The sequence below is a fragment of the Mycteria americana genome, chromosome 6 (assembly GCF_035582795.1).
Source record: "Mycteria americana isolate JAX WOST 10 ecotype Jacksonville Zoo and Gardens chromosome 6, USCA_MyAme_1.0, whole genome shotgun sequence".
Classification (NCBI taxonomy): domain Eukaryota; kingdom Metazoa; phylum Chordata; class Aves; order Ciconiiformes; family Ciconiidae; genus Mycteria; species Mycteria americana.
The window spans coordinates 25,209,585-25,235,371 of record NC_134370.1 but is presented as its reverse complement, the minus strand read 5'-3'; the positions used below and the strand labels follow the sequence as shown (position 1 = coordinate 25,235,371).

The following is a 25,787-nucleotide window of genomic DNA, read 5'->3' as shown; positions in this document are numbered from 1 at the left end:
CACCAGCTGTAACACTCATTCATCTACTGGTGTTTGTATTTGTTACAAAAGGGGTGGAAGACTTCACTTGAGTGAGCTCAAACAATCCTTTTCTGTCCCACATGGATACCACATCAATATCCACTTTTGTGAGAGACTAGTCTTCCAGAAAATATTTGTTTTAAAAGAAGAGAACTGGAATACTCAATTTGTCCGGTATACTTAAGAAAATATTCTTCAGATTTTCCCCTGAGAACATATACTTGGTGTTTATGAGCAGGCTTGTTGTATTATGAACAATGATTCAGAAGAAAAAAACAATTCTTGAGGTGGTAACAACGTTACTGCTAGATTGAATTGAATGTTTGAATTGAACGTTATTGCCCTTTTTATGGACGGATTTTTTTTACATTTCAGAGTTCAATTCAAAGTATGGTCATTATCTTTTGGAGTGTTGTCCTGTGGGTGCTAACCTACAATGGAAGGAGAAGACTGTCAGCTGGATGCATTTTGCCACAGCAGAAACTGTTATGATGCAACATACAATAAAATTCAAGCTAGAACAACTCAGTTCCTGCTAACGTAACTACTCTGAATGTGGATGCTGACAAGCTCCACAGCAAGACTTCTAATACTTTGCCACACATAATTACATGCCCCAAAAGGATTGATCAGCTTTAACATAACTGCTTAGGAAACATATGGGATAGCGATTTAGCTAACCCTGGGATGAGCCCCAGGAAGCTCTGTGTCACACACAAGATACTATCCATGCCCTGGCATTACTGTAACTGAAGTGCTATTTTGCACATTGCGTGTCCACCCTCACTCAAGATAAGCAAACTTCAGTGTGTCAACTTGAGCTTAGAAAACTTGACCTAGCTCCACAGTGTAAATGAACATGATGTCTTTGCATAGTAACACAGTGCCCTTTCAGGGAGCACTCTCAATCTGAGAGCAAAAATTCTACATTAAAATTTACTACTACCAGGTTGTGTGTGTGAAGTTACTACCAGGTTATACTGACAAATGTATTCCTGGAATTCAAGAACACACATAAAGAAGGTGGGAAGGTTTATGGGGGGCAAAACAGATTAGCAGATCTGTACAGAAAAAATTCTAGGAAAGGATCTCAGACCAGCCAGTCAGGGTAAAACACCTGGACTGTTTATACTGTGGTGCCACTAAGACCATTTCCAAAGAAAAATAAATGAAATTAGATGGTATCTGAAGGCACACATGCTCTTCCAAGGCCTGAGCAGAAATACAGCCCATTCACACTTCACAAAAGCCATACTTAGACTACCTAAGAAACCAGCAATACCGCAAAAAAAGCATGCCACAAGGCACCAGTGCATGCCCACGATGTCCTCCTTTTCTTTTTAAAGTATTTGTTGATTACTTTGTTACACTTACCTATAAAACTAACCTTACAAATCATAAGTGGTCTGCACAATAGCCTGTATGAATAAGAGTATTTGCTGCTGTGAAAACATGGAACGATTTGCAAGGTTGATTTTATATCCTCATTTTGAGCAAAGCTACAGGCAATTGCCAGGGTTAGGCGTAGGAGGGCATCACTGTGATAAAATTCTTTTCAGGATATTACTGATTCTTTGCAAATCACTGACTGTTCTGGCATTAAGCCATGTGTAGCAGCCCACATTTTATAATTACCAAGTTTTGTTTTGTTGTTTTTGTTTTGCTGTCTTTTTTTAAACTTACTGGATATACACTGGATATACTGGATATACAATCTTGGGTTTTTAAAGCAGCACAAGTTTACACTCTTGGGAGAAAGTATACATACCCATGTATGCAACTCTTTGTGAATTGCCTAAACAATGTAAAACAAAACCACAAAACAACAAATTTATTTATTTATTTATTTTTTAGAAAAAGCTTTGCATGCCAATTCAAAAATGGGGTAAAACAATGTAAGCAACATTGATTTTCCTTTTTTCGTGGGGGATTTTCAACTTCACAAAACCTAATCTATCTAGATACCGCTTACAAAATAGCAAACTGATTTCTGGGAAGCATACAATCTTTCTTCAGCTTGCCCTCTTCACCACCAGCACCAAAACAGACATACAGACTCAGGTGTCAAGACAGGTACTATTCTCACATGCTGCCAATTGTTTCATTCCTTTTGTCTTTACCCTCCCAAAATCTAGATAATTGATTTTTTTTCTTGTATCTTTTAATCTCCAATTCTCCATCACTAGAATATTTATACAATTTTATCCTAGGTCTTCCACAGCCGTTCAAATGAGTAAAGAAAGGTTTTCTGTTTTAATATCAGAGGTTCAAACTAGGAAAAAAAAAAAAAAAAAAAGAGACACCCTCAAGGTTTACCTACTTGACAAGAACTCATTGCTCAGCAACTGACAAAACATTGCTCAGCAACTATACAAAAAAAGCAAAGAAAGAGTCTATATTAAGTTTAGGAAATAATTCTGAATAAATTACAATCATACATCCTCATCTGAAATACAGTGTTCAGCTCTTGGGAGCCAGAAGCAGGTCTCCACAATTGCAGGCAGACCCAGTGTACAAAAAGAGGAAGAAAAACAGGATCGTGAAGTTTAGAGCCAGGATGCCACAAACATATGAAAACCAAATATTACTCACAAAATGAAGAGATACTATGTTTAATATAAGAGTGAAAAAAAGGAAGGATAAAGTTACTAAGAGAAAGTAGAAATCTATGCACATGTGCTATATTTGGGCTTGTCCACATTGGAAAATAAATATACAGTAAGCTAGATTGTAATACAGTATGTACTCCGTGGTAACTTCTGGAAAGGCTATACTTGGAGCTTATCCACGTTTTTAGTATGAAAGTACATCTTGCAGCACCTTCAGTGTGGCGTGCATTCAGAGTACTCATGTAATAGTAGAGCGACTACCATGCTATAAACTCACACCCTTACTCACTATTTCCTAGTTTCTGCAGACAAGCCTTAGGACTCTAAAAGCTTTGCACACATTAGCCTATTCCACTTCAAAAGTTAGATGCGTTTCCTCACAACCTACCCACACTAACAAGATCCATATGGGGTCAACCTGGCATTCTACATTCACATCATTGCTCACTCTATTTTGCCCATCTCATATGAACACACCCTTTCTAGCCAGCTTCTAGTGTCAGGAAGGACACAGAGAACAATTGCTCAGTGTCTCTCATACTATGGGGACTAAAGGACATCAAATAAAACTACCAGGTAGCAAATTCAAAACAAAAAAATATACTTCAGATATACACTACTGAAGTGTATGACTTGTTTTTCCAGGATGCCACAAATGCAAAAGTTCAAAAAACTATTATTTATGTTTACTTGGGAAAAACTCACAAACCTCAAGAACTCTTGAGCATCGTGCTACTACCTTTACCTGAGGAAGACCTTGAGCTGCAGATTACTGAAAGCTGACAGAGTATTTTGTGCACATTTCCCTACACCATGGCCATGAATCTTCTACTCTTCCCTTAGCACTTGTCTTACTCTTATCAGCTCGCTCTCTCAAGAGTGGTAAATGTTGCTCTTATTTTGTCCCACAGTTTTATTTCTCATTTATATTTATCTTTTTTATTCTGTTGAAGAAAATATTTTTAAAGAAAATAAACAGTATTCCAGTTTTATATATGTTTAAATATCTAATGAGAGTGGCATAAGAGGAAAAGAAAAAAAGGAGTTTACTTATTCAACATGATTGATTTAAAGCAAATAGAGGGGATGAGGTTAATTCTTGGTTTTGGCCTTAAAAGGAAAATCAATGACAATAACTTTGTCCAACCCATGCCTGAACAGTTGTATTAAACAATGTCCCTATAACTTTGGAAAGCACCTTAAACTATCAAGATCAATCAGAGCACAAAGTACTCCTAAACAAAGCATTGCTCAAAGTAGTTCAACTCCCATTCAGCTAAAACCAACTGTCAATACTCCTGCTTTGTCACAGCTGGAGCAGCATGGCCATCTCTGAAAGCAGACTTATCCAACTGCTTTCAAGCCAGTTGTAAACAGCTACAAATGCACGCAATTTTAGCTTTGAAAGTGATAATAAATGTTGTCCATTTCATAGCAAGTTGTTTTCTTCATTTCTCTCACGTACACCACTTCTTAGGAGAATTCACTTAAATCCACAGGAATTTCCCTAAATCTAAATCCATTTTGACAAAGCAGCAACTTGAAAGTGGGCTTAATTCTGCATTTGACTTGCTAGTATCTGAAAATTTATTTTCTGAAATGAAATTACCTTTTCTGCTTTTTTTTCTTTAGGATTAGCTTGCCGAAGTCAGATGACAAGCTATATTTTTATTAAAAAAGGAACCCACTGTAACATTTATATTAAACATTCAAGTATCTGTTATGAACATATGACACTTAAATAAAATTTTAATAAAATTTTAACAAAATTTTCATTAGTAAGTATACAGTATGGTCAACATAATGCATCAATTATTTAGTTCTAAACTTATTGGTTGGTCTTCCTAGCATATAACAATCTCTTATAAAAATCTGTGAGGCATATAACAAAAATATGAGCAAAATTGGAGAAAAATTACACTTAGATTTACTGCTACATTTGAACCACCAACGATACACATTCACATTAGCACAAGGCAAATCAACCACTGCTGGTCTGAGGCTCTTCACAGCCAACAGTCACCAAACTTCAGCCACATACGTCTGGAGAAAATGATTTGTTTGCTTTATTGTGCTTTACCAATGCTACCCTTTCAGCAAAACCACACTGTAAACCAAATGGGGTATCCCACATCTTAAATATGCTGAATAAAAACACAAGCAGCATTACCTACAGTGCACTGAACTCCTTTATAACATGCTCTTTGCCCCCTCTCTCATTTACTTCCATATTGTCAAAAAATGTCATACCTCCTATGTATGACAATAGCTGCAGATTGTACCATTACTGCTTTTTAGACAATTTATGAGGTCCATGACTCAGTTTTAAAGACCCACGTGACTGTGGGCTACCAAATCCTGCAGCTCTTCAGCAGGAGAGATTCTGAGAATGACAAGACAAATTTTTATATTTTACATCAAATTACAGTAAGCAACTGAAGTCTTCCATGTGGCACAAGCAAATTAAACTATAAAATAAAAGACAATGTATAGAGAACATTATTGTGAAGAAGGTTGAGGTCTAAGGAGATTTAAAAAAAGGATCTCTCTCTGGAGACTAAACCAACCACCTTTGCAACATAAGTCCTCTGCTTCCATACACTTGAAATCCAGGATTTTATTGCCAACATGGCAGTAATCTTTTTAATGTGGAAAGTTAAAGGGAACAAAGATGACAGAAGAATGAAACCCAGTTTTTCTGGCCCATTATCACCAAAACAGCAGAGTGTATTTTGGGGCTGAAGGATCTGTGGTGTTCCATTATTTGAAACATTATGCCAAACAAGGCTATACAAAATAAAACAAAGACAGATCAACCATATGTGTGTCCTTTTATAATGGATTTCAGACAAAAAAATACTTGATATCAGACATTAGAAGCTAAGAGCTTTCAGAAAATAAACAAACTATAAAGTTGAATATAAAAAACAGCGTACTGAGAAATTTTGGGAAAGCTGTCTTCTCATCAGAGGTTTTGGTAATGAAAAAATTTTATGGCAATTACAAAGCAAAATGAGTCATTATAATAATCTTTGACATCTGGGTAGAACTGGGTAGTTCATTATAATATATTCTCAAACATTTGTGGCTCTTGTGGCAATAAAGACTACTGACGTGGAAGATGAACCCACAATGTTTCACAGGATTTCTAAAAACTTTTCATTCTTTTTAAACAAGAGAGTTTAATTTGAGAACTGCTTTTACGCCTGCTCTAAAACGTCTTACTCATTTGTCTCATCAGGCAAATATTAACTCCTTCTAATTTGCACAGGGCTTATTTTTGAACCATCATCCATTTCAGGGCAATCATCATTTCTGAGTATTGCTAGGCAAGCTTATCAGTGAAGGCAAACAGAACTCCAAAGCAAATATTACTCATGTAGAATTTACAGCTAACATGCTTTATGCATTTCATCAAAACTTCCGTATTCAGCCAGCGCCCTTCAATTTGAAGGGACTATGAACGCATTCTAGATGTAGCCCAAAAATCTGTACAGGATTGTCTCTAAGATTTTGCCTAATTCATAACGCAAATTTTTAGTTTATTGATGTCATAATAAGTATTCAATCTTCAATTAAAGTAATTAAGGCACATATGCAAAACATAAGAGTACACACAATGTAACTGATTTTTCTTTTTATTTAGCTGTGGGCTACTGTTGCCCTTCTAGTATAGATGAGTCACTGCAACACTGATTTTTTGCCAGTGGCCATATCAACAAACCATGGTTCTTATTATCTCAATCCCCCTTTTCTTGTTGTACTAAATCCAGAAATTGATTTCCATTGGACATTTTGAATTGGCAAAACCAAGAACACACATATACTACCTAAAGGGCACATACACTCAATAATATTAAGACTTTTTTGGTTTTGCTTTCTTGTTTTAAGAGTCTTTCAGCTACCAGTAGAAGCAGCTTCCATGAGTTCCAAATAAAGCTATGTATTTTCTATTAATTTAAAACTAAAACCTACCTACTATTACAATCATAAAAACTGAAAACTTAGCTGAATTGTAACAAGAGGACAATACAGTATTGTAAAACTCATGCAATGTTAAGCAGTATCTATTTACAATGAAATATAGGTGATTACTTTTAGCATTACAATATATATCATACTAATAAGAATGAAAAGACAAGATGATAACTGAACTTAGATTTTTTAGAAAAAACTCTTACTGTCTATAATAATACTGCTCAATTATTGTCAGGAGGCAGAGAAAATGACTTTCCAAATCCCAACTGATGCATCAGTTGCATATGCACAAATACATTTATGTTATGAGTAGAAAGGAGAACACAAGAGCAAAGTCGAAGGTTTGCTACTCTAATCTAAATGGGCTGAAATGAGGAGAATGGGGGGAAATGTGGCAGTGCTCTTCCTTCCTTCCCGACAATATGTCACTCACCACCAAAATATCCCATAGTCTGTCAAACGGTATGAATTATTCTCCCAAATGGGGAAACAAAAGGAGGCAAGGATGACCGACTTCAGGTCATATATATGTATGTGTGTATATATATATATACATATATACACTGTGATTCAATTATAGCTTTTTAGCTAGTATAACCATTTATAGCCTTCAGCTTAGAAAATGGAATTCATGTCCTGGGTGGCATGCTAGGTGTTGCCTTCTACATGTGAAAGTCTAAATCCACCCTTGAATTTTCTACTTACTTACATATTATTACCTTGTACAGTCAGAATTAAAAATTTTGCCTTCAGGGCAGATAATAACTGTTGAGTCTCTTTCTAGATGATAATACAAGCTTAAGACAATCATGGCTTACCAAAATCTATTTTCAAATGTAAAACCAATAGTTTGAACACTGTGGAAAACACAGTAAATGCTCTGCCATGGTTCACAATTGTGTGAGCTGTACTCTATCATATTAATATTATTATAATTTTTCTGAAAATAAAACTTTCATGTATGTGTATTCTTTTTATGCAAAAGAGCAACAAACCTAATGTTATAACATGCCCAGGTGCATTTTTTCCTAACATCTAAAGATTTATATTTTTCTTTTTCACCCCTAACACTTTTGTCTTACTTTTCATTATTGTTCACATTTTTCTTCTCTCACTAGGTCAAAAATCAAGAATGAGAGGTGCAAGCCATGAATTTTTTTAACTTAAAAGCTGCAACAGTAAATTATCCACTCAAAGGTCCTCCTAGTCCAGTATCGCATCCCAACAGCAGCCACAAGTGGATGTCTAGACAAGAGTAAAACAAGAGAAGCACATACAATACTCTTCCAGCTGCCAACTATTTTCAGCTTAGAGGATTTGCTACAGAATCTACAGTTGCAGAAAGACTCAAGTACTCTTCTGATACTCTTCCCTGTCAGGCCAGCAGTGACATGACTGCTAGTGATATAAAAATTAGCAGACGCAATCAGATTATCTATTCATCGGTAAACTAACTTCCAGAGTTATACCAGTCTCAGTTTCCTCAGTTACATGATTTCTACATATCATTCTGAAGTGTTTTTGCTGCTGTACCCCTGTCTTCCAACCTATGACACCACTTCCATCAACAGAGCAGCCAGTAATCACTTATTTTAAAAACAAAACTGAAATTAACTTTTCTTACAGATGAGGTCAATTCAACCTAGTGGGGGTGGGGGGAGGAGAGAGACTATTCCAGCAAACAGATATCTCCAAAAGACAGCAGCATGCCTGTAATTCTACGTTCTATAAAATAGGAAATTTGGTTAGGGAGCATGACTGAAGTTTAATATAAAATTGATGTGCTAGCTGGACTGAATAAAGTAGAGAATGTGCCTCCAATTACAGGGTTTTTTAATACCCTTTTGTGATACTTTCGTACTAAATAAGAATATTGGATGTTTTCTGTTGTTCCTTTTACCACCGTACAACACTTGGTACCAACTCTGAAATTGGGCAGATTACTATATGGACATTTTTGCTCAAAAGAAAGCAAATATGACACCTGCTTTCAATTCTACTGACATAATTTTATCATCATACCGATAAATCTAAGAACTTATTAAATTCATGTTCTGAAGGTTTGGAGGCTTTGTCATAGAAAGAAGTTCAATGCTTTCAAAATAATTAGAATCTGATGATTTTATTTAACATATTTACTGTATGAATGTTCAAACATGCGATTCTGCTGCAACACAAACCTCACAGTATTCCGTATAGGAGGCCATTCTAAAAAATTTTAACATTTTCTGTTCCTCTTCCATGAACTACATTTTACACTCCTGCTGCTACTGAGAAATGCATTAAAGGCAGGTCACATGATTTCCCTCCTGTCAACAAATGATGGCTCAATTAGGCAGATAAGAATCTACAGCCCTCAGCAAAAACTCTCTTCAGCCCATTCTCAGCTGTATAAAGCAGCACTTAGGGACAGCACTGGTTCTGGGGAACGAATACTTGCTATCCTTTATACACATGCTCATTCAAAATTTCTCTTCTTCTTCAAAGAAAATTGGATCCTTCATATTGTTGATAATTTTCAATCACTTATAGTTTGGAAATTTTTTTCTACATTCAGCTACAGTTCATTATTAAAATCAATAAAATGGTGAGGAATTTTAATTTTAGCACATTACTCTACTAATTCTAAATTGTCTCTGGGAAATAAGATATCCTAATAAGTAAATTAATAAAAAAATCTAGATTTTTACTCTAGTCCTCAAAGGACAGGGGAAATTCATATTTAACAATGAAATGCATTCTTACCTCACTTTGCTGTGATCAAAGGCCTTAAGAAGTCCACATAAAAAGAGTGCCAATGATAGTAAGCCCAGCCATAAATGCCAACGTTCTCCTGGGTGCTCTCAATGGATCAGGTTGTTTCTGCTTCATTCCAATTACTCACACCACCTTCCATGCCCACTACCTGCCATTGTTTTGCTGAATTTCTTAATTTTAACCCTACTGTGAAGAGAAATCTATTAAAAATACCGTGGTCTCTCACTTCAGGTTATGCAGAGAGTGCGAGACAGAAAATTCAGTACCTCCCTTCTTTCTCCCATTTCTTCCATTTGTCTCTTTCTTTAAGATTTTATGACTCTTTATAATGCTTAGCCTTTACTTTTCACAAAACACCTCAATGTTGTTCAGCACCAATTATACTCCATATGGTCTTAAAAAGACATGTTCAGAGGCATATGCTGAGGCATATTTCATGCTAAATACTGTTAACTGCTGTTCCCCACCACTTTCAAATATGCAGGAAAGTATTGTTATATTGCATCTGGCAATACTATAGTTGGCAAAAAACTATTAGGAGCAGTGGCATTCTGCAAAACAACCTCAGTAACTTTAGCATAAAAAGTGGTAACAAGACAGATCTTCTCATCTACAGATCTTCTCATCTACAGATCTTCAAGAGCTAGACATTATTAGCCACATACTAGACATGGGAAACCTTGTGATTTATAAAGGGCTCTGCAGTATCTATGGACTGTGGACTCGGACTATGGTCTGAGTATGCTGATATTTTGCCCAAGCAGCTACCTTATTTAGAAACATGAAAAAAAAAAATCCCCATTGTCCTTAACCAGCATAGTCCTTCCAATAAAAACTTTGGTGCAAGTATGATTAGTCTGGGAAGGTGAGAGCATTTCTGCTGGCATGGCAGCTGTTATAAACTGTCTCCACATTAGGGTGCTTATGCCAGTGAGAAGCGTAAATCCCCAGGAGGATTTTCCACAGCAGCTGCATCAGCAAAATCCTTCTATTGTGGACAAAATTTAAGTGCCCTTAGCCTTTGTTTAAGTCAAAAATTTGCAGGGATTAGTACTGGTGTTTTTATCTTATTCATATTTCTAAAATGATGTTTTATCAGTCAAGCCCTACCTGCTACCATGATGGTCTGGATATGCCTTTGAAAGAAACAGTGCCTACCTCTATTTCTGCAACTTAGAAATTTCTTTTAAAACAGCACTCATTGCTTATTCAGATAATTTAGGGTTTCCTTAAGTATTCTATCCTTAATTAAAGGAAGAAGGAAAGAAAAAAGGAGGATCTTCTTTCTTTTGACCAAACCAGATTGTCTGAAGCACATTTAGCAAGGAGGTGACCCAGCGCACTGCTGATTGAGCATTAGCCCCACGACTAGAAGGTTTAAAGCCACATGACAAAACCTGCTCAGCCCTGTCTTTAGGGCACGGTTCTATTCTTTAAAAAGAAACTCAGAAAACACCATGAAGATCTCATCTAAAGCAGATGTCCCCTGAGAAAGGGGAAAGGTCTTTTCCTCTGTTGCACCAAGGCCAATCCAGGATCTGTTTTATGTCCCGTAGCCTCTTTCAAATGAACTTCCAGGACCTGTTTTTGGAATCAGTGAATTCATTTTTCAAATAAACCCAAGAACAAACAAGGCTGGCTGGACTCAGCCCTTCTGCCTCCTAAAGGGCTAAAGAATCTATCACAAAGTTGTAAAAAGCCCAATCTGCAAGGCATACTATTAACATGTTTAATATGTTATCACTGAAAATCTGTGCAGAAGCATTTTGACAAAATACTTTTTTACTCTAAGTACACAATTGCTAAGCACAGTGTAGCACGCAAATTTACTTGACACAGATTTTTACGATATTGATTAGCTATGCTGTAAAAATATTTTTACTTTTTTAAATAATTGTTGCTTGCAGAATCAAAAAGTAGCCTTCAGGCTCCTATCCTGCTTGCAACCCCTGCTATTTCAAAACACCTGTATTCTACAGTGTAGATCAATGCCATTCAGTACGGTTCAGTTTTTGAGCTACGAGGAAGCACATATGAATCCTCTTGCACTATGTATACATATTTTAACATTCTATAATTTTAGTGCAAAAGTTACTGCCTTTGAAATAACAAGCACATATGTGATCATTTCAGAGTGCTCATTTCAAAGCAAATCATTAATCATAACTTTGTGCAAGGAAAAAAAAAAAGAGTTTTGCATTTTACACACTTAAACAATAAATGAAACTATAATTTCAACTTCAGACCACGTAGTGGGCTACCATAAATAGCTTAACTCAGCTCTCAAGTTACACACATGCGCATAGTTTTTGCTGTTAAAAATTAACCTTCTTCATGTAAAACAGAGCACAACTGCTGTAGTATTTATATGCTGCTTTCAATGTGGCAGTTGATGACAGACACAAAGAATACATATTCCAGGGTTAAGCAGACTACAACATCTCCACGTGTTAATGATATCAACTCCTTCAGAAGAAAGGTGGAACCCCAAATTTCAATCAACTGTACACAGAGTGGTGACTACCAATTTATTACAAATTTTGGTAGTCAGCATCCAAAATAAGCAAGCTACATCAAATTAGAAAAATTGATAAATTTCAAGTTTTAGTCTTTAGAACAGTCTTAAATTAATGATTCTTTTTAAACCTTATCAGAGAAGTACTGAAATAAAAAATAATTCAAGACAGAACCAATACTGTTTCAGTCAGAGCTAACTCCTCCATTTGCTGGTGCTTTAGTTTTGAGACTTTGCTCTAACAAAGTTGACATGGTAACAGACAAAATTCTTGTGCTCTCATAAAGAGAGCATCTAATAAAGACTCACATGCAAGAGGACTTGCAGTAAAAATTTCCCTTCAAATCGACTCACCTCACCCCTTAGAGTATGAAGGCTTCCCTTTTTAATTTACATTTAAATAGCGTGTTAAGTCTGCCCAGACTTTACATATTATTTGAGACTCAGTGTCCCTAAAGGCAGAAGCATCTGGGAGCAGAGGTGTCTGCAGTGGTCTGCAGCCAGCACGGCAGGTCCCTGTCCCTGGTGGCAGAGCTAGCCCTGGTGAACACTTCTTCTCACCACTCCCCAGTCTGCTACAAAGCCCAACTCAGCCTTTGCAGACAACTAGCTTGCAACCAAGAGACTGATTTAGTATTTCAACAGTTTTGCAAATTCTACTAATGAAATAAAAGCATGCCCTCCCCACCCCCCCAAGCAATATACTTTTAAGAGGGTAATGCAATCACAACCATTATGTCAATGAAAATTACACGCTGGGTTTATCTCTGTAGGTATCTGTCAAATGCAAAGCACACACAACATTTTTAGAGTAATAATGATGTTTTATCATTTTAATTACAAACACTTTGAAAAAAATCCCTAAAGTGTACCAATTGGGGTGGTCCGAATTAACAGTAGCTTGATAGCCCAAGGGTAGCAAAAAATAGATTGAGCTACCAAATTTCATAGTAGTTATAGCAGCTGTCTTCCTGCCTCAGGGAACCTGGGTATTTAACAAAGCAGACAGCTTGGCATTGGCATCTGATTAGTAATGTGGGTATTGTTGGCCAGAATACGCGTGGTTCTATTGTTTCACTGTTTGATTAGGAATTTGGAGAGCTATAGCATCATTTAGCTTTTATAGTTAGCTTCTGTATGTTCATTTACAGGTACTGTAAAAGGATATTTTCTCACTTATCCCTTGCTGCAAGTAGGGAATATTGTCTTGAACATGATCGATGAAACATGACAGGATTTAAATGTCAGGGTCAGTTGCCTCCCCATTTCTGTGCCAAAATTTTGTTGAACCGACTGCATAAGTTTTTCCTAATTGGGGAGAAAAGTGAATAAGGTGAAAGCTTGTTCTTCCCTTACCACAGGATACAAACTATTTGGAATTTAAAATCATTTTAAAACATCATTTATTCCAGTTTAACATTACAAGGGAAAATGTCTCTTCACAAAAGAAGTCTCAGAGGAAAAATCCAACTGTTAGGGTTTCTGGGAGAGGGGGATTGATTTTTATTTTTCTAATCCCACAGTAGCCTAACAGTTTGGATAACCACTGGGGGTAAGAGAATCTCCGGTTCAAAACCAATCTGCTTAATAGTAAAAATCTTAGTTAACATGCTTTATCTAAAAAGGCTTGGTCTTGGGGAATAACCTTAGCACAAACAACAATATTACTCTGAGGATTGCGTTTGAACTTCATACAGCCCAAAAGACCCCCCACGTGGCTCTTCTCTCTTTCGTTCTTTAAGTATACATCACAAATTATTGGTGCTTGTTGGCAGAGTTCAAATCACTGAACTCATTGCAAATAGTCTACTTCAGCTAGAAGTACATTCTTTTACTCTATCAAATCCATCTGAGGTAATAAGACTTGATGTTTTATTCAACAGAGCTGAGGAAAATTGTTGCACAATAGGTTAATTCAAAATGGCAGCATAGAAAATGCATCTGTCAGTGGGGATCAAATTACAGGGCAAGCTCCTCTCAATGCTTAGAAAAACAAGTCTGCAGCTCTACAGATTATGTGCATGTGTGTGTTTAAAGGGGTGGGAAAGGAGCTAAATATCTGAGCTAACCTCCAATTAAAGTCAATCATAAAAACAGCCAATTTAATGAGTACGGATTTCTTTGGGTAATTATAACACCAACCACTTTTTTTCTCCCTCTCTTTTAAATCTGTAATTCTGCCTTCTTGTTATTGCTTGCTTTGTCATTAATCGCCTCAGGAACTTGATTTCCTAGCAACAGACTCTGCCACCAAACATTTGGCTCCCGTTCAACATTTTCTTTGTGAAAAATGGCACTGCTATTGCCGCCTGGCTGTTGCAGCTAGACTGGCTGTGTAAGTGCTCTAATAATGCATTCTTCTAAAAAACACCCCAAAAATCACATGATAAAAGGAACGATGACTGAGCTTGCCTAATTACTGTGCTGAAGAAGCATATCTGCAATTTAAAGGCTACTGGGGTAGGAAGAGACTGACAGGAAAGGAAACGTGTATATTCTTCATATAAGTAAATACAATTAATAACAGAGGTGAACATTTAGAAATAAATACTTTTAAGATGTTAGACAGATTCTCATTAATTTTCTATTATGGAAAAAAGGAGGTATGATCTTTCTTAAAAGTTGATGATGCATTTTTCTGCATAAAGTACATAGCATTCATCTTCAAAGAAGGACATCTTGAGGATCAAACTTCGCAAAAAAATAAGAAAAAAGTTTCTAATTCACTTTTCCACATAAATTACTTGAGAAAACACTGGCAAAATTGTCTATGTATGGGAAGTTATACCTGAAGTGGTAGCATAATGCACACCACACCCTAAATACATACAGAACGACATAACACATGATGGTGCCAGTTTAGACAAAGCTCTTTTTCGCATTTTGATCAAAGAAATAAAGCTGGGAATTTCTGTATTTATGAGAGAGAAACTATTTTTCCCATATTTGTTTTGGAAGCCAGTAAGCGGCAGATTTGCTTCCTGGTTAGATACAGACTCTATAATCTCTCCACAATGAATGCATCACAATTCACTATAACTTCCAGAAAACACAATCCCTCAAGATGGTGGGTTTCAGGAAGGCAATGTTATCCCAGGCCAGCAAAAAAGGCCACAACTAACTGTTGCTAGCTGCAGCTTCTGCTTTACGGTTAACACATTCAGAATAGTGTTTTCCTGGCCATAAAACCTATTCATTATTGTGAGAAATAGTTTTGCATGTCAAATGGCATACTTACTGATGCCAGAGCACTATGGCAAAAGTTATCAATGGAAAAAAAAGCTATTGTGGAGTTATTCAAACAAATGTCTTTTTTAGAGGATATTTTGATTCCTGCCAGTGTCTATGTCTCTCGTTTCCCATGATGCACACACAGGCCCAGCACATCTTAAAGAAAAAAAACCTATCACAATCCATTGTAAATTATCATACTCATCATAGCAGTAAATTACAATAAAAATGCCTTCACTGAATATGCCTCTGAAAGGAGGAAACAGCACAAAAGAAATTTCATTTATACTTACATTGTTATAATAATCAGTATTTTTTCTCAAGTAGAATAGCCAAACCCCATGTAAAATACTGTAGAATGTTATTTAAGCTTTGCTACACATTGCTGACATCGAGCTTGTGTTTTGACAGACTCATGTTGAAACCAGATAATTCCACCATCAAGCCCACTACACCACCACAGTATCTCTCTGCTTAGACAAGCACTTAGGCATTAAAAGAAAATAAATATAAAAATACCACGGTATTTGTTGAAACATACCAGGGTGGTTGGAGCTTTAAAAACTTCTCCTCCAGCACATAGGTGTGTTACATTGGGTTCATTATCACATGCCACAGCACAACACTTCCTACTTGAAACTCAGCCCAAGACCAGAATACCTGGTCTCAATCAGAACTGTCATTAACATCAAAATAAACTGCACTTGCCATTAACTTTGCAAACACAAAAGAGATGCTGAAGGTGGTGAATGTATTTTAACTGTGGGCTGACAAATCTAAGCAGTATTAGAAAATTTTATGCTTAATGTGGTACAACTGAAGGGTAATCACCATTGAGAAATTTCTATTATTTGCTACCTGGAAGTAGGAGAAGAGAATGCTTTAAACTTTTATGGATTGTGAAATAACAACAGCCCATGAAAAGCTGACTGCGTGAACATGTTATCTTCTCCGAATAAAGGGTTGTATGGCAATACTCAAAGTGAGCAACCCAAAATTCAGCTGCATAGGTCCTCTACTCTCTACCTACAACAGGTAGCACAGGAGCTAAAGCTTTCAGGCACTGTAAATTCAAAAAGCAAAGACAAGGGATCATAATACATAAAGTACAGTATAAAAATGGTCCCACATCTCTTTAATGAACACAGATAAGCATGAGCATCGGCAATGACGTATCTATATGGAATGGCTAGGCAAGAAGTCTACGTAGAAAAGCTTTTTAAGCACACAAACTATATCCACAAAATACATATTCAAATATAGTCCCTAAACAACAATCTACTATTTTCCTTTGTACAGAAAAGAGACAAGCATTTTATTAATGGAAGATCTGTTTGGTTTTTGGGAGCTACTTAACTGATCCATTCTAAATTCAGACTCAAGTTACTACAGATTGGGAACCTAACTGCAGTCAATACTGCCGTTTCATACGCTTAGTAAGGGAAAGTATTTAAGGAAAAAAAGAAAAGAAAAACTGAAGCACAGAAGGAACTTTCAAGAACACATTTATTACTTCAGCACCAAGATAATATTAGCATCAAATGACAGTGTTTCACCCACCTAATGCCTCCAACTGCAAACATTAAATGAATGCAGCTGTTGGACGGAAGAACAAATTGCATAAAGTTAAATAACTGGCAGAAATAAGGACAGCTAACTGGAAAAAGGGAAAACACATCTGGGAAGGACCACACTTGTGGCAATAATGTTCAAATACAGGCAAAAAGATAAAATTCAGCTGTCTATGAGCAAGCAGCATCAGTTGTCAGAGTTAAGATTTCACAAGGTTAAGTGCAGCTTTTAATGAAGGAAAGTGTTTTCTGCTTTTCCATTTTCTTCCCATTATGAAAGGACAAGTGCAAAATTCCGTACTCACATACAGTAACACAGAGGTGCTAATTGGAGTCAAATGACAACTAAAATTCTCCTCAGTTTTTCTGCTCTCCTAAGTAACTCTTATCAGCAGATTATTTTTTTAACCAAAAACAATGACAATAAAAATGTCTTTGCATTCCAGGCCTTCATAAGATATGAAAATTAATAGCTATATACTGCAAGTTGCATTAAAAAATGTTAAAATGTTTGTGTGCGATGTCAAAGAAACTGAGTACCAGCAACTCCCATAGTATTCAGTTGGAGCTAAAGACATTGATGATCTTAGAAACAAAACAAAAAACCCCACAACACAAAAAACCCACAACCCAATACATGTTATAGAATTCTTAGAGATGCCTACATGAATACAGTACTACCATCAGTTTATTAAATGCCTCTGAAAATAAGACAAACAAGGTTCCCAAACATGGAGTTTTATCACCCAAGTTTGTTTTTATCACCCAAGTCCTGACAGAAAGCATAAATTCACAGAAAGAAAGAAAAAAGAAGAAAGATGAAAAAACCACACGCACAAAACACAAGATTATTTTCATGTCAGGTTGTGTCCCATTCACAATTTCAGAGACAGAATGACAATGTTTAGTGTTATCATAACTCTCAACTTATTCTGAAATAAGGGAAATGTCTGAGGAAGAGACATTTTCTAGCCCCAGTAGGAACCAAATAAAATCCCTCACAGTGAATTCTAATCAGACACCAGCAGCACAGCTAGCTGATCCACAGCGAAATGAGTATGACAGACTGGAAGATATGATGTCAATGGTAGAAATTACTGCAAGTATATGAATTATATCTGGAGAAGGGAAAGAAATTGCATAGAGTTTGACAGTACATGTAATCTATCCTAAATGATACAAAGTAGAGTAATTTTAAAGGATTAAAATACACCTTCAAAGTTTACCATCTTTGAGAAAGCTGGGGCAGCCTCTGTATTTTGCTTCTATCTGTGATTTACAGGGTCTTAGTCTTTCTCCAATTTGTCTGCCGGATCTGATTACCAGATGGCTAAAATAAATGTATTGTATTCATTCATGGTAACAGAAGTTGTCTTTAAGGGTTCTGTCACGGCTTCACTATCTTTTCCTTTGTACCTACTCCTCCCTCAGTGAATTGATTAGATTTCAGAGCTAAGTTTCATCTGAGGGCCATTCTGCTGAATGCTGCATTGGAAAGCATATTATCTATTCTAGGAAGCACATACAGATGACCACAGGATATCACAGACCTGTCCTAAAGCAACAACTGCCCTATTCTGCCAAGAAAATAGATTGTTTGATAATCTCAGGACATGGATTTCCAGAATAAGTATCTGTCACTAACATACATTCTAATGCAATCCAAGAAATAGGTGACAGTTGGATAGAAAGAAGGAAATTAAAAGCAACATATGCACAGTGCAAAGCCAAGGAAGGTAACAAGACTAAAGTGAAGACAGACAACAGTAGACAAATTAATGACTCAGCTACCCTGTACCTCAGGAGTGGTAATCGTTCACTACATGGTTTTGTTTAATCTGGTAAACCGCTACAAACCTGCAAGTAAAGAAGCTAAATGAAAGGAAAGGGCATGAATGCACTGCAGCATGAGGGAACGTGTACAGTTCTACACATTGTCTCTTTTCTTTAAGTAAAGTTACACATGCAATCTGTAATCTGAAGTGATAACACTGTCCTAGAAATTTCTTTGATGAACCCATCCTTGAGTGCTTTTGCTACAGGTGTAGCAAATTCTACAAAAATTGCTACAGATTCTTTACCCAACAGATCTCCTCCTACAATCAGATGTTTCCCTAATCTGAATTCCATTTTGCAAATATCTAATACTATTTATTAGCATGTCAGTGTTATTTATTTATCTATTAACATATGCACATCTTGGGTTTTATTTTCAGTTTAGTACAATAATTCTGTCTCTTAGTCAAAGTTTGGATGTCATAGAACTGGCATCTGAAGAACAGCTTTTAATATATATGAAATAAGCGTAGTGAATCACCTAGTCAAAATTTAAGTAATCAAACTGACTGAACACAGAAGAGTGGCTTTGGAACTCAAATAAGATGAAGGCTATGTCTTAAAAAACCCAAACCTGTTTTTCACCTCATGTAACATTTCCCACTTCTTTTGAAGCATCTCCACTAAGTTTAATTTTTCTAAATTGTATATTGGAAGCTTCATTGGTAATTTTATATAAGCATGGTAAAAATTAAAAAAAACAAAACAAAACAAAAAAAAAAACAAAAAAAAAACCCACCCACCACACAAAAAACACACAACACAAAAAACCCCCAACAAAAAACCCAAAAAACTTACTGCAGTATAGCTTTTGGTAACATTTGTCACTCCTTTATTTAAACTATACTCTTAGCCTTTCAATATTTTTTTAGCCAATAGCATTAATTCCCAAGCATGGCATTTGGAACAGACTGAGATATAATTATTGGGAAATAAAAAACTCAGAACACTTGAAAAATACAAATAAAAAAATGAGTAGGCAATGCACCTACATATTTTTTTAACTGCAGCACAAACATATGGTCATAGCAGTGGGATGTATCCTGAGAAGGTTATAAGTATTTTTTGACGGTTATAAAGGGGCATTCTTGGCCGTACACAAGAATCAATAATAACCATGTAAAGCCTACAGCAGTGCACACTAACAGGCTGTAGGAGACACTAACACTAGCTAAAAGAAAGAACTGTATTTTCAATGAACTTGTTCCTCCTGGATAATCAATTTTTTACACTTCTTACCAGCTGTTCCCACATAGCTCAGGTAGCGGAATGGAAGCAGCTGTCATACAGAATCCATATATTACATGCATGTTATGAGGTTTTAATCTGTCATAGATGTTTTATGTTTGCTAATTTTGATCAGTCATTTCAACTTGAGAGCAAGATGAAAACAAATTCACCACTTCTATTTAGGAAAGATGTAATCTACACAAATACACTAATCTGGCTTGATTCATTCTCGACGGTAAAAAAAGAATACTAATTGTGAAACTACTAATGCCCCATCCTCAAAACTCCTTTATTCCAGAAGTAAGATTTCGTCATTAAAATCAGTTTGCCCCACCGCCCACATTCAAGAGATTTGTCACAATCATTGTTTCTGAAATATTGAGTTATAAGGTGCCATAGTAATTACTATGGAATAAACAGCAATTAAGATTGTTCACACAAATAAGCTCAAACTGTTTGCAGTGAATAATTATGCTAATAGTGTTTTTCTACATAATTTGTGCATCCTTCACAACAATTTACTAGAAAATGTGAAATGTAAATTTGATGCACTACTACAAAAGCTCTGAAAATATGTTTAGTTCTTATGATTTTTTCCCACTAATTTAAGAAAGCACACAACTAAAACATACTTCTACATTTGTACATTTAAATTCGAAGAAATCAAACCATGCTGAAATTGAAGCAGTCATTTTCTTTCATTGTATTCCTACGAAATCATCCTAAACCATATGCAACAGACATGCTCATTGCTTAAACCTCACAATGTTGTAACACAAATTTTAGCAATTTGGAAGAAGCTGAACTTACCGCTATATAATAAACTTTGGCCTTTTCCACCAACTTCCAGTTCTTCTCCAAATCAAGATGCTTTTCCTTCTTATAGCAATTAGCAGCAGCGAGGTTAGCTACAAGAGACCTGAAAGTGATTAAGAAACAGGCATTAGATCCTCTTTAACTAACGCTACTGTAAATTTGCCACAAAGAACAAAATTTCTCCAAGATAATCAAAGATCCTAAGGAACATAAAAGCAATTAACAAAGATCACTATAAAACACATATGTTATTTGACCATTTCATAATATTTAAATAATATATTTTAGATCATATATTAAATAAAATTTAAATTTAAACCATATATTAAATAATGTATTTTAAATCCAGCTACATAGTTTATGTAACCTATCACTATTCTACAGTTCATGTGCCTTCATTTGCTTAGAATCACCCTTTGTTGAATTTTGTGATCAACGTATAGCATCTCTGCACGGTATAGCATCTGCAGATTTTCATTAAAACTCTTCCAGTACCTAACACCTAAAGAAAAGTAGCTACTGCAGTTTATCTTCTGAAAACTGTTTTCTCTCACTAGAAACAAAAAGTTGATGGATACGTGTGTCTTGCCTTTATCATTTTCCAATGAGTAGTTATATTATTTGAAAAGGGGTTTGCTTGGGGTTTTTTTTTCCTTGTTAGGTTCATATTTTCCTTTAGCAAATGAAAAAGGGTCACATTGCTACTTTTAGATGATGAACTGTTAAAAAAAACCCAAAACCACACCTTTGGCTTAGCTATGTATTACTGGAAAACTACCGAAAACTCATTTGTACTTAATTCTTTCCTAACAAGTTATAACACAAGCCATGGGACACAACTTCCATTAGCAAGAACAAAAATACTTGTATCTTATTTACTTTGTTACATGCAAGACACATTCTATTTTCAATCCTCCTCTTCAGCCATTCAATTCAGCCCTATGCAACACAAAAAACATACTTTTTATGACTCCTAAAAACAGGTCATAAAAAGATGGTTATGCACTAGCTCTCCACTCTGACTACCATGACCAAATCCTTCTGTGCAATTTTATTATGAGAATGTTTAATAACATCCAATATTTAGAGAAGGAGAGTTGGGGAAACAGTCATTTCCATACTGGCATACAGTTTTAAATTTAAAGATTTAATAGTCATAGGATGCACCTTTAATATTAACACATCACTGTTTTGTGATATTTAAGTACATTAGCCAGATAAATAATGTCTAATTACACATATAAGATAAGACTATTGAAAACTTTTGCCTTCTCCAATGTGCATACAATTGATGATGTATGTATCATCCTTTTCCATGTAAATGCTCCTACAGTCCAGAGACAATGGGTTGGAGTGAATTGCTAGTCTGCTTCTACCAAGTTATGCTTCTGCCTCCAGACTGAGTACCATGTACAGGTGTTAGGAGGTAAGTAAAACAGGAATTCTTGAAAATTTAGTCCACCTCAAAACAGCACCTTTCCACTATCACCATTTATCTTTGTCCTACTCAATAAAAAACAAAAGCATCTCTTATGAAGATAGCAGCCAAGTCTCCCTGTAAACTTCCTGAAGCACTCATCACTGACAATCCCTGTTAAGTTAAACAGATCAAGTATATATAAATTAAAACAAAAAGTTAGACTAACTTTCTCTGAATAGTTCAAAATACATAGCACAATTCTGTGTCATTTCATCCCAGGAATATTCTTGGGACTTATCTCTTTAATTCTAAAGCCTAAAGGCAATGAGAACTGATTTTCCAAACTGTGAATTTGGAAAATAAAAAAAATAGTAATTTATAAACAAATAGACCAAGCCTCTGTAGCAGTACAAGTAACGGGGCAAGAAGTTTCATTCTTGATGAATATTATCATTTCAATGACAAGAAATTCACAGGAGAACCAAGTAAATCCAAGACAGACATGTGCATAACTGTGGTAATTTTCTGTAAACCAAATTTAAAAAGCAAATTAAATCTTTCAGTTTTGGCAAACTCTAAATATCCATCAAGGACCTAGCTGGAAAAATCTTGTCTGTCTACGTATGTTGCTAACTGAAAAGCAATTATGTTCCAGAAAACTAAGCAAATACTCTCTATATGTTTCCTTTCACTTACCACATGCCTCTGAAACTGTAAACCTAGCTCTCTGTGGCTACATCCAACTGTAGAGATGCTCTGCACATGATGTGTAATAAAAGACTATTCCACTAAAGACAAAGCACCAAGCTTTTCCAAATTAAAACTGTAAGTCTAACAGCACTAAGTTCAACATGTGGGGGACAGAGAAGGTAGATGTTTTTTCAATGAAATACAGTAACTGGAGACAGCACAAGTGCTTCAATCAAACAGCTTAATGGAGACACTGTGCACGTGGGTATTTCTGAGCACAATGCACAAATCGAAGTCACAGATTATGACGGAGCGGAGGTACTACTTTAGAGTTTAATCATGTGTTAGGATTTTCTTGAAAAGCTCTGAGAAAACAAAGCTTATTAGTATTGCTAAGCTAGATAATTCAGAGTGATAATCAGGAACTAGCTCAGAACCCTTTCCTGCAAAAAAACTAGACAGACTTAGCAGAAACAAGAAACAATCACATCAGGGCATCTGGAACATAAATATACACAGCCACTTACTGGGAAAACCAGGAGTGCTATTAGCCAGCTCCTCCAAAAGAGACAAGAAAGCTGAATTACTTGAAGAAGGAAGTCAATCTCTTGTCCCAGTTGAGGTATGTGCTAATCAATAGAGTGATCAACTGGGGGCAGGTTGAAGTGATTCTTACAAATATAGAAAATGCTGAAAACCAAGAAACAATCAGAGGGTAATTAAAGATTGAGAATAAACTTGTTCTCACTAGAAGAGGGGGGTTGCACAATAAAGCCTTTAGCAGCAACCATCAGCCATTTTTTCTATCTCCCAAGGAGGGAAATAAGTCTCTTGTACTCCCTGCACACTCTCAAGCATGCTCTAAAACAGCGATTGAGATGAAGCCACTGTCTCTAGTATTTGAGCAAATACTTGATATTAAGAGATAAGAGTATTTTATGTTAGCAAACCAAAAATACTACTTAATAAGTTAAAGAAGTACTTGCGGACATTTTTGTGAATAAATTTACCTAAACTTTTAAATTCCATTGAGATGCATGGCAAAAGATGCACATATTTTTCCTAAATTCATGATGTATGTCTATTGACAGTCTTGACTTGTTTCCCATCATGTCATCTAGGAAATGGTGATTGCTACAGGATGCGTACACAGACACTGTGCGACTGAAGAGAGAGAGAATCACAGAGCAGAAACATCTTTCTTGCTTGTCTTCTCTTTGAAAAACTGAATATGGATCCTGGAGATGAAGGGGGAAGTCTGCAGACATAATTAATGTCAAAACTCCAGATGAAGATGAATGAACTTCCTTCCTCCACTGAGTATGTACATTTATTCCTGAGAGTAAGACATTATGTATGACATCAAATTGGGAGGGACAGGTTGATAAGCTGGAGGACAGGGCTGTCTGTCATTCAGCGGATCTTCAAAAGCCTGGAGAATTGGGCTGACAGAAAACTTGAAGGCAAATGCAGAATCATGCAACTAGGATTGAATAACTCCCATGCAACAATATAGGCTGGATTTTGACAGGATACAACACAGCTTTACAGAAAAGGACCTGGAGGTGCAGGTGGACCAGGCCTGGAACACAAGTCAGCACTACACCCACACAGAGAAGGTTAATCACGTTCTGGTCTTTATGAGCAAGCATGCAGCCAGCAGGACAAAGGACGTTATACATTCAGAACAGAGGAAAACCTCTGTTCTGGTCTCCAGACCTCATCTGGAGTTCCGTGTCCAGCTTTCAGCTTTCTGTTATGAGGAAGACACTGACATAATGGAGTGAGTCCAGCAGTGGGCCATCAAGATTATTAGGGGGCTGGAACACTTAACAAATGAAGAAAGGCTTGGCTGAGCCTTAAGAAGAGGTACCTAAGGGGAGACCTTCCTGCCATCTTCAAATACCTAATGAAAGTTTACAAAGAAGATGAAGCCAGACTATTCTTGGACACAAGAAGGAACAGACACAAGCTGGAAGAAGGAAAATTCCAACTGGGCATCATTGAAAGAATTTCTCCCATGAAGAGTAGTCAAAAACTGGAACAGGTTGCCCAGAGAGGTTGTGCAACCTCCATCCTTGGAGATATTCAAAACCTAGCTGGACATGGCCCTGAAAAACCTGATCTAACTTTGAAGTTGGCCCTGCATTCTGCAGGGGTTTGGAATAGATGACTGTTCTAACTAAAATTTTTCCAGAGTTCTACATATTATACAGAAAACTCTCCCTCCCTTGACTCTCAGTTCAGTTCATGTTGGCTATTGCCTTTTCTAATTCTACCCAAAGTATTCACCAACTTCTCAGGAAGTTTGGTGTGGATTTTAATTATCGGACTGCTATTTTGCCTTAATAAATTCTACTAACTCCTGATACTGCTTTGAAAGGGAAAGAGCAGTTCCTCAGTATCAATGGCACTGAAAGCCACAGAGGGAAACCAAAAAGGATAATCACAGATATTTTGCTCTCATTCAGAGCCAAAAAGAAAATATTCTCCAGGGTAACTGATACCATTTTCATTATTGTTTCAATACCTAGTATCAGAAAATTTAGATATTGGCAGAAATCAGGGAGGGTTGGTGTCTGCTGGTAACATCTCAAGATTAAGGCAGACCTAACTGGCTGGTTTTGAAACCTTCAAAAAATCGTCAGGAGGTAATCAGCAAAGAAATAGTACATAAGTTCAAGTGTTGGGGGTGGAGGGAGAAAGAAGAAAGCAAAGGGACATGCTCAAGATAAATTCCTATTGTCTTCATTATCTCTTTCTGAAATTCTTGTTCTTATTATTTTATTACAATACCCAAAATAAATCTATAATAAATCTATAAGCGGCTTCTTACTTATGGAATGCTCTGAAACCATACAAAATACCACAAAGACCATTGTTCATAGTTTACAAATATAAGAAAGGTTGAATATATCAGAGTTCTGAAGAAGTGATTTTTTTTTTACATAGCAAAGACCATCTAAAAAAGTAGCAAATGAAAACATGGAAGACAAAATTCAGAAGAAACTGTTAAAATGTAGACACATAGAATTACAGTTATTAGATTAACTTCTCAACAATTGCAACAACAAAAAAAAAATGCTTTTTTCTTCCTCTTGTATAAAATCAAA

General features: G+C 36.1%; 1 protein-coding gene across 4 annotated transcripts in view; it reads right to left on the bottom strand.

Annotated features, from left to right (window-relative positions):
• Nucleotides 1-25,787, bottom strand: part of ADK (adenosine kinase) — a 299,685-nt gene that overhangs the window by 134,114 nt on the left and 139,784 nt on the right. For all 4 annotated transcript variants that reach the window (XM_075505130.1, XM_075505131.1, XM_075505132.1 and 1 more), the window contains one exon: nucleotides 20,559-20,667. In XM_075505130.1, the coding sequence (XP_075361245.1) occupies nucleotides 20,559-20,667 (109 nt within the window). The remainder of the gene's footprint in view (nucleotides 1-20,558; nucleotides 20,668-25,787) is intronic.